This window comes from Orycteropus afer, unplaced genomic scaffold, assembly GCF_000298275.1.
Source record: "Orycteropus afer afer isolate SDZICR_OR568_19922 unplaced genomic scaffold, OryAfe1.0 scaffold00126, whole genome shotgun sequence".
NCBI classification, from domain to species: Eukaryota; Metazoa; Chordata; class Mammalia; order Tubulidentata; family Orycteropodidae; genus Orycteropus; species Orycteropus afer.
The window spans coordinates 6,570,312-6,580,794 of NW_006921713.1; the positions used below are offsets into that span (position 1 = coordinate 6,570,312).

At 34.5% G+C, this 10,483-nt stretch overlaps 1 protein-coding gene across 1 annotated transcript in view; it reads left to right on the top strand.

The window, feature by feature from the left end:
* Positions 1-10,483, top strand: part of PLBD1 (phospholipase B domain containing 1) — an 87,730-nt gene that overhangs the window by 29,203 nt on the left and 48,044 nt on the right. The window contains exons 3-4 of the mRNA XM_007944471.2: positions 1,007-1,090; positions 2,655-2,793. Coding sequence (XP_007942662.2) covers positions 1,007-1,090; positions 2,655-2,793 — 223 coding nt within the window. The remainder of the gene's footprint in view (positions 1-1,006; positions 1,091-2,654; positions 2,794-10,483) is intronic.

Consider the following 10,483-nt stretch of genomic DNA (forward strand, 5'->3'; position numbering starts at 1 on the left):
TGTGTATGTACCATAGTTTGGTTATCCATTCCTCAGCTGATGGACACCTAGGTTATTTCCATCTTTTGGCTATTGTAAATAGTGCTGCGATGAACATGGGTGTGGATATATCTGTTCTTGGCATGGCTCTCACTTCTTTAGGGTATATACCAAGTAATGGAATGGCTGAGTCAAATGGTATTTCTATTTCCAACATTTGAAGAAATCTCCATACTGCTTTCCACAATGGTTGTACAATTTTACAGCCCCACCAGCAGTGTATGAGAGTCCCAATCTCTCTACAACCTCACCAGCATTTGTTATTTTCTGTCTTGTTGAACTTTGCTACTAGTGTTGGTGAAGTTGCCTTATGAGAGTGAAAAGTTACAAAACAATTAAATGCTCATCATGGAGGGGAATGCATACAGAAATTGTTATATAGTCATCCCAAGAAATGCTGTGCAACAGTTGAAAAGAATCAATCTAAGTTGAAGATATTAAAATAAATATTTCTCAGAAACAGCATGTTAAGAGAAATAAACAAGTTAAGGGATATTAGATAAGTAACACTTTATTTATATTTTGTTCTTAAACATGAGAAATAATACTTTATTTCTTTATTTATAGTTAAACATCTATAAAAAACATGCATGGGAGTGATAAATTACTGATTCAAGATTGTAGTTACCTCTGGGAAGAGCAGGAGGGGAATTTAAGATTTGAGGGGAGTGCATGGGCCTTCAACTATGTTTTATTTCTTTTCAAAATATATGCAGCAAATATCCCAAAATATAGTAATTTATTAAAGATAGGTGGTGGACACTTGGGTGTTCATTACATTCTGTGTTTTCTATATGTTGGGAATACTTCCCAATTTTACATTGTATGTTTGGGAGGAAGAAAAAAAAAAGTAGAGAAGATTTGCAAGAGTTAATATTTCAGTTAGCCAACAGACTAGGTAATTTACTTTGATGGAGAAATCCAAGAAGAAAAATAGAAATGTAACAATTTTTATCTATCATTTCAGACACATGTATGACCACTTCACAAACTTCTACCCACAACTGATTAAGAAGCCTTCCATGATAGATAAAGTACGGAATTTTCTAGAGTATGTATAATAGTTTTTCTCTTCTCATTGTTATTAAAGCTTAATAAATACATTGATATCTGTGATTTCAAACAGCATGCTTTCCTCTTGCTTAAACAGATGCTAGCTATCCTCTTTAGCAGGACTCTCTTAGTAGCATGGTACAACATTTTTGGTAATGGTGTAAAAACTGAGTACAGACCACATGCCCTTTAATTTTGGGTTTTTCAAAGGTCAGGTTAAATATCACATTATTAATTGTTAACACAGCTGGAGGAAGACACCATCATTGTAAAGCAAGCAAAAGTTAAGCCCGTGGATCCCCATGGGGGCTCCTCTCCATTTTACTGAGATCTTCTTTACTCCATTAAGGTGTTTCTTTGTCGTGCGCTTGGTGATTAATCCCAGCTGAGGCGTTAGCTAATATCTAGTCATAATTCTTAACATTCTCTGAGAATATTTCTATTTAAATAAAGTATTTCTGAAGACTAACAATCCTTCAATATGCAGAAAAAAATATTTTATATTTGTGGAATGAGAAAAGAGCTCTGTTGGTGTAGTGGCTAAAACATTCAGCTGCTAACCAAAAGGTTGGTGGTTCGAACCCACCAGCTGCTCTGTGGGAGAAAAATGACATAATCTGCTTCTGTAAAGATTACAGCCTTGGAAACCCCATAGGACAGTTCTGCTCTGCCCTAAAGGGTCATTATGAGTCAAAATAGACTTGATGGCAGTGGGTGCTGGTGGTGGTGGAATGACAACCTATGAGATTAATTTGGAGGGCTCTTGGTTTGGCCATCAAAATCACACCCTGAGCAACGTCTTCATGGAATGCTAAGGTCCTACTGAACATACATCCAAAACTATTGAGCTAAATCCCATGAAACAATGATACTGTGTTTTTCTAAGATTAATCTAGAGATAGTCTGGGCAAATCAGAATTTGCTTTCAGTATACAAAGTTGTATTAATTCATCCTCTATAAAGTACAAAGAATTAAAGGGACTAAAAGAGGAGAGACAGAATGAAAAACTGTTAGAAAACAAAAATTGCTAACTATGCTAGGACAGATTCATTGAGATAGTTATTAATAACAACTGGAATGGGTTGAACAATAACTTTGAAAATCACTTGTAAGAAAAATACAAACATACAAACCCCCATCCTTAGGAATTTTTATTTTTAATTTTTTGCTCTTCTTTACTTTTACAATGTATACATACAAAAGTAAAGTTAATCAATTTATCTTTATTGGCTTAATGAGGTATTGTAATTTTATATGAAATGTATATGGATGGTTTATCCTTGACTTTCTTAGGTCTCAGTATCACAGGTAAGAAATATCACACTTGTGTTTTGCTTCCAGCTAGATAGAGCAAGGAGGAAGCTATACAAGAAGAGTCATCATGCTAGAAGAAATTAAAAATGACTTAGGATGTGGCTTGAAATCCTTTCAAATGACTGAATATTATAAAATCTGGAATTTAATTTATGCTAGCATAAGTGTCTGGGTAGAAAATCTCTAAATTCTAGCTTTGAATGGGCAACTGGGGAGACCTCTAATGCAAATCTAATTTCTTTCTCAGGAAGCAAGATCAGTGGACTCGGGAAAATATCAAAAATTTTAAGGCTGACCCATTTTGGAGACATACTGGCTATGTTATGGCACAAATGGATGGGCTATATGTAGGAGCAATGAAAAGGGCTGTTTCAGAAGGGATAAAGGTAAGTTTCCTAAGAAGCTGCTTAGAATTTATGTGCTATGACAAAAATATTAAAATTTATCTCTAAGGCTAGAGGATATAATTCCTTGAAGGCAAGTACAATCATATATATTATATTTCTAGCACCTATTCACTGACACAAAATTCAAGCTCAACACACGTTGAATAAATCAACTTGTTTCTGCTTTTTCTTGATCACTTTCATAATCCTGTGCTCTGTAAAAGGCTTTTGAATAATTGAGTTTTTTAACTAAGCTTGTATTTTAGACTAAATGCTTGATAAGCCAAAATGTCTGAGTGTGGAAGTTCTGTGCTTATGACTCTCACACATACACACACATACACACACACACAAACATAAGTTTTTTGAAATCTTTAGATAACCATTAAGGACTCAGAGGTAACATTTAATATACTTGCAAAAATTGTGGAAATTTTGTTTCTTGAGAGTATTAAAAAGTTTCTGGAATGGTACAAAAATATAACTTAATACTAGAGGAATCTGATTTTCTTTATTTCTTCAATTTTGGATCAAGTAAATAAATAACCATAAGGTCAAGCTAATTGTTTAATTTGCCAGCACATAAAACATATTGGTTATATCAGTATATGAAAAGGAAAATATTGAAAGATTTTAAAATTGTACCATAATGAAAAAGAAAAATTTACTTTGTATATGAGGCACACACATAAAACAAAGTGATTCAGATTGAAATAAAAGTATAAATAATGTATTCTATTGTTGTGTGCCGTTGAATAAATTCCAACTCATATTGACCCTGTATGACAGAATAGAACTGCCTCATGGGGTTTACTAGGCTGTAATCTTTGTGTAAAGGAGCCCAGTAGGTGCAATAGTTAAGCATTCAGCTACTAACCAAAAGGACTGTAGTTCAAACCAACCCAGCAGGAGAAAAGGCCTGGCAATCTGCTACCATAAGGATTATAGCTTAGAAAACCAGTGAGGCAATTTTACTCTGTCCTACAAGGTCACTGTGAGTCAGAATCAACTTGACAGCATACAACAACTTTATGAAACCAGATCACCTGCTTCTCTCCCTTGGAACTGCTGGTGGGTTAGAGCCACTGACCTTTCAGTTAGCAACCAAGTGCTTAACCACTGTACCAACAGGTCTTCTTAAAAATATACTAGCAAAAATGAAAACAAAGCAGAGGCTCTAATGTTGTTATCAAGATGAGTAATTTGTCTGAAATTCAGGCCATAACTTACTAAACAAAACAGAAAAAAATGATCTTTATAATGCTAAAGTATATAATAAGTATATAATGCTAAAGTATATAATAAGTATAGAAAAGTATGAATATTCACTCCCAAATAATAGCATCAACACAAAGTAATAACCAACCTTAAGTGATAATAAGTTAAAATAAAAACATGTTAGAAGTCAGAGGCTTTAGATCAGTTTGCTTAGATCAATTGTCCAAAGGTATGACATCGATAACCTATATAACAAAGTAAATCTAATATAGACATAGGCATAAATATACAGATATAGATGTATATATCCTGTAAATATATCCCTTTTTAAGTACACATGAAATAATCTCAAAACCTGAATATATTAGGCCACAAAAGCCCTCAATAAATACTAAAAATATATTGAAATAAATCCTAAATCAATAGCAAATCAGAAAAAGAATTCCAACACTGGAAAATTAAAACTCAGCAATAACTTCTAAAAATGAATTTATATGTATATATTAGAGCTCTGGTGGCACCTAACTGCTAACCAGAAGGCTGGCAGTTCAAACCCATCAGCCACTCCTTGGAAGATTGGGTAATCTGCTTCCATAGCGATACCTCCTCGGAAACCCAAGGAGGGGTCGCCATGAGTTGAATCAACTCAATGGCAGTGACTTTTTAAAAAATATATGTATATATAATAATTGACATTAGCTACTCAATGTACAAAAATAACCCACTGTTATTGAGTCAATTCTGACTTATAGCAACCCTGTAAGGAAGAGTAAAACTGGCCCATAGGGTTTCCAAGGCTATAAATCTTTATGGAAGCAGACTGTCTCATCTTTTTCCCATGGAGCAGCTAGCTGGTGGGTTCAAACTGCCCACCTGTTGGTTAACAGCCAAATGCTTTAACAATGACATCACCAGAGCTCCCTACAAAAATAACACCAAATTAAATTATTTTGAAGAGTCAATAAGCTTGAATAGACAACTAAAGAAATTTTTTTAGAATTCAATCCAAGATGACAAAAAACGCAAAATAGGAAAGACATGCTTGGAGACATAGAGGTTAAGAGTGATTTGCAGGAAATGAAAGAATGAGTCTTTATCTGAAAACAGCTGAGAATTTTCAGAATTTTTGGAAAGCACAAATCCTCAACTCTAGTGGGCCCAGTCAGCACATATAAAAGGAAATTCACATCTAGACACATTGCAGTGAAACAGAGGGGGAAAGCAAAAGGAAGAAAAGGAATTACTTGATATACTTGATAGCTATTTTTAAGAATTAATATTTTTTTTCTATGTAGAAAACCCTGAAAAGTGTGCAGTTAAATTGATTTAATTAAAAGTAGGGGCAAAATGCAGTGCTAGAATAGTTTTTGAACCTCTCTAAATTGCTTCACACCAATAAACAGGGCAACCTGTGTGTGTGTGTGTGTGTGTGTGCAGGGGGGACCTTGAAACCTTAACTCAAAATTCAAGGTATTCCTGTAACAGACTTCAAAATACATGTAGGTCAAGCCTAACTGCCTACAGTAGCAAGATCCATGCAAGGTAAACAGTTGTGAAGGAAAAGCATTGGGAATGAAAATGGGACATTTTTTGGTTCTGAGAACATGAAACAGAGAAATGACCAATAAGTACACACTCACCCCTCAGGGACCTTCACTTAAAGGGAAAATTCAATAAGATTTGCTAACAACCATAAAAGCTAGGAAAAGGGATCACAGGCTTTACTTCAAGGGTTAAAAGTAATTGGGGAAAGATCAGTGGTGCAGTGTAAGTACAGAAAAACCTAATGAAAACTCCCTTCCATAAGGACAGAGTCCTGGACTGGATGGAAACTGCTAGAAGGAGCCATTTTAAAATACTTTTGGTTAAAAACAGGGAGCCCATGAACTTTGAAAGTAGGAATGTCATTATGACCCATTCTTGCTCCCTATGGAAATCTAAACATACAGGAAGGCCTGTTCCATTTAAATATAAGCCAAAAATATTTGGTCCAACTCCATAAGAAATTTTGAGAGAAAAAAAGAAAGGAATGATCTGAACAATGGGACAAATATATAACCACAAAGCAATGAAAACTGCTTCAAATAAGTGATAAGAAACTAAAAAAAGAAAATAGAAGCTATGAAAGAATAACATAAATCAGAAGTAGAAATGTTATGAAATAGTGTAGTTAGGCAAGGGGAGTTTATGCAAAAAGAGCTTGTAGGAGTTAGAAAATATTTAGGAATAAAGAAACAAAATCCAGAATTGAAGACTAAACTAGAAGAAACACAAGAATAGAAATTATAATAAGAGAAGTGGAAGGCGAAATTAAGAAAAAACAAAAACAACAACAAAACAGAACTGAAACAATTAGAAGTGATCAATATAGATGATTATTTGTACAAGATATCCAAAGCAATGCAATGAAATAAATAATAAACTGTAATTTAAGAAAAAACTTCCAAAAGAAAAAAAAATATGATGCTATCTATGAAAAAGGCACACTCTGTATATCTGGGAACATTGATCAAGAGCTGTCATTTCTGAGCTGCACTCTACTAGAATTATTGGAATATGTATAATTTGGACAATCCATGCAAAAATACCAAATCACTTACAGGAGAAAGACTATTAAATCAGCATCAGATTTTTTACAATACTACTTTCTGCTAGAAGAAAATTAAGTAATATAATTAAAATACCCATGGAAAGAATGTAAGCTGAGGATATTGTAGTCAGCAGGACTGACCTTCAAGCACAAAGGTCACAGACAAATGTGAACATGTATGTACTCAGGCAATATGATTGCCATGAGCCCATGAACCATACTAGCGACCAAGGCAAAATGGACCAAAAGGAAAAATGTGGGCCCCTATATAACTTCATCAAAACATCCTTCTAAATCTTGAACCCAGTAGTGAAAGTTAATAAAACTCTACCAAAAAATATTCTAAACAAACCTGAATAGCAAGAAAAAGAAAAGACGAGAGGACAAAGAAAACAGACTGATAGTGACCTCTCCTTGGGTTTCCAAGGAGGAATCACTATGGAAGTAGACTGTCCAATCTTCCTTCCGAGGAGTGGAAATTATCAATCAATATCAATAATATTACACACATGTAAAATTTTGCTGCAGATAATTCAAAAACAGATGCAGCAGTACATTGATGGGGAACTTCCAGAAATGCAAGCTGGATTCAGAACAGGATGTGGAACCAAGGATATCATTGCTGATGTCAGATGGATCTTGGCTGAAAGCAAAGAGGATTTCAAGCATTTACTGGTGAAGATCAAAGACTACAGTTTTCAGTATGGGTTACATCTCAACATAAGGAAAACAAAAATTCTCATAGCTGGACCAATAGTAACATCACTGTAAATGAAGAAAAAAGACTGAAGTTGTCAGGGATTTCATTTTACTTGGATCCACAATCTATCCCCATGGAAGCAGCAGTCAAGAAATCAGGCGCCATATTGCACTGGGCAGATCTGCTGCAAAAGACTTCTCAAAAGACCTTGTTAATACTTAAAGAAGTATTTTAAGAAGTAAAGATGTCACTTTGAAAACTAAGGTTTGCCTAACTCAAGTCATCGTATTTTCAATCATGTCATATGCATGTGAAAGCTGAGCAGTGAATAAGGAAGACTGAAGTAGGATAGATGCCTTTGAATTGTGGTGTTGGCAAAGAATACCGAAGATGAAATGGACTGCCAGAAGAACAAAGAACTCAGTCCTGGAAGAAATCTAGCCAGAATGCTCCTTGAAAGCAAGAATGGACAGACTTCATCTCACCTACTTTGGTCATGTTGTCAGAAGGAACTGTTCCCTGGAGAAAGATACAATGCTTGGTAAAGTAGAGGGTCAGCAAAAAAACAAGGGAAAGATGCTCCACAAGATGGATTGACCCAGTACCTGAAATGGTGGGCTCAAGTATAGCATGGATCGTGAGGATGATGCAGGACCAGCCAGTGGTTTGTTCTGTTGTACATGAGGCCGCTTTGAGTTGGAGCTGACTCAACAGCACCTAACAATGACAATAACTACCAAAACAATATATTAATTTACCCATTGGCCTAGCAGTCTAGGACTTTTGTTGCAAAGATACACTGGCAAAATACAATATGACATACGTGAAGGAAGCCTACTAGTTGCAGACAATTTATAATACCAGAAGATGGGAAACAGTCAAATACATAGAAGACAATGAATGAATGAAGTAGCTATAAAAAGGAATGAGGTGAATCTCTACATACTGTTATGGAGTACTCGTCAAGATACATGATTAAGTGGTAAAAGTAAGGTGACAAACAGTTTGTACTGTGTGCTACCTTTGACAGAGGAAAGGAAGCAAGGCGAGAGGAAGGAGAAGAAGAAAAAGAAGAGAGGGAGGGAAACAGGAAGGAAGGAAAGAAGGAAACATACACAGAAACAGAGACAAGGAGAGGTTTGCTTTTTTTTTGAGAAGAAACAATTAGAGAATGAAACAAAAATTAAATAAGTAAGTGATTACCTATAAAAGTAAGGAAAAAGAAAACAGAGCAGAGGACAGGGATGCAAGGCACATTTCTCTGACTGTACCCTGTTTTATAGCATAAATGCTAAACATAGTTATAAAACAAAATTTAATCTCAAAGAAAAAAAGGCAATCCCTAATGATGAAAGCTATCAAGTGATAGCGTAACTGCATAGACAGCAGTTACATAAAAGGACATTAAAGAAGTTTTTATCTGTACATCCTTAATGGAATAGATCCTAAGGACAAGAAGAACCATAAAAAGAGGAAACTGTGTTCAATAATCTCACTTTGGTAATAAGATTGTTATTGTTATTTTGAAATGGATGGATAGATATAGCAGGATAAAGCAAATAAGTAATTATGTTAAAAATCAGAATTTTCAAAATAAGAAAAATCAATAAGGACTATGGTTTTTAAACTTTACTTGAAATATAAGTAGGAAATCATGATTTATTTTTAGTTTCCTAAATATGTATACGTATTTTCTTGCTTTGTCCCCTGAAAAGTCCCAGAAGTAATGAAAACTTAGTAACATTGAACATTGCTTAGGAGAATATGACTTAGGGTGGGCAAGAATATCTTAAACGAGACTAAATATTTCAAACAAAAGCATGAAGCATAAAGAACTGATAAACTAGGTTAAAGTGAATAATTTCTTTTCATGAAAGGGTACCATGTTGTTGTTGTTATATGCCATCGAGTCGGACCCGACTCATAGCGACCCCTCCTTGGGATTCCGAAGCAGTATCACTACAGAAGTAAATTGCCCAACCTTCCTTCCAAGGAGTGGCTGGTGGGTTTGAACCGCCAGCCTTCTGGTTAGCAGTCAAATGCTTTAGGCATACAGAGAGTAAAAAGCTACAAACCAAGAAAATATTTTTAATACATTTAACTTAACAAAGAATTCCTATCCAAAATACATAATGGACATAAACAAGTTTTTTTTTTAATGGAAAATAGCCATTGCAAAATGGGCAAAAGAACATCAATAGGAATTTCACAGAAGAAGAAACACAGATGACCTATAAGCATACAAAAGACAAACAGATAAACAAAAAAAACACTCAATTTCAGGGAAACGTATATTAGAATCTCACTGACAGTTTTTTCTATTACACACCAGAAGAGGTTGTGAAACCTCAACCACTGCTGAGTGAGTAAATTATTAAAACCACTTTGGAAAGGGGATAGGCATTACTTAAAACATTTGAAGATAATGCACATTCTACAACCTACCAATTCAGCTCAGACATTAGAGCCACTCATGTGTAAGGATTCTGTGTGTACATAAACATTCACAGCAGCATTGTTTTGCTGTGAATGGCAAGCATCCCAGATATTTACCATAAGTATATTGTGATACTGCATATTCATGCAATGAAATACCATACAGCAATGAAAATGAATGAATGGTTTCTATAGCTATCAACACTAATAAATGTCAAAAAGATAATACTGAGCAGAAGAAATGAGTTTACAAAAGAATGAACATAATATAATTCTATTTATAGAAATTAAAAACCAGGCACATTTAAATATATATATATATATAAATGCACACATAGATGATAAAATAGAGAAGCAGGTAGTAACACAAAATTTAGTGCAGTGGTTACTGCTGGCAGGGAAGGAGGAAGATGAGATTGGAGACTTCTAAGGCACTGTTAATGTTTTATTAAACTGTGAGGTGGGTAGATAGGTTTTATTTTTCCTTAACCTGTGCACTTACATCTTTATTCTTTCATCTTATATAAGAGACAAAGAGCTAATCTCCCTCATGTTTAAAGAGCTCCTAAAAGTCATTAAGATCAATGTAGTAGAAAAATGGATAAAGCATATAAACAGCTTACAGAAAAGAAACTTGAAAGTTCTTAAACAGATGCTCAACCTTGCATATAACCAAAGAAATGCAAATATAAATTACAATGAGATACTGTTTTTCACTTACTGTATTAGAAATAAGCCAAATATTC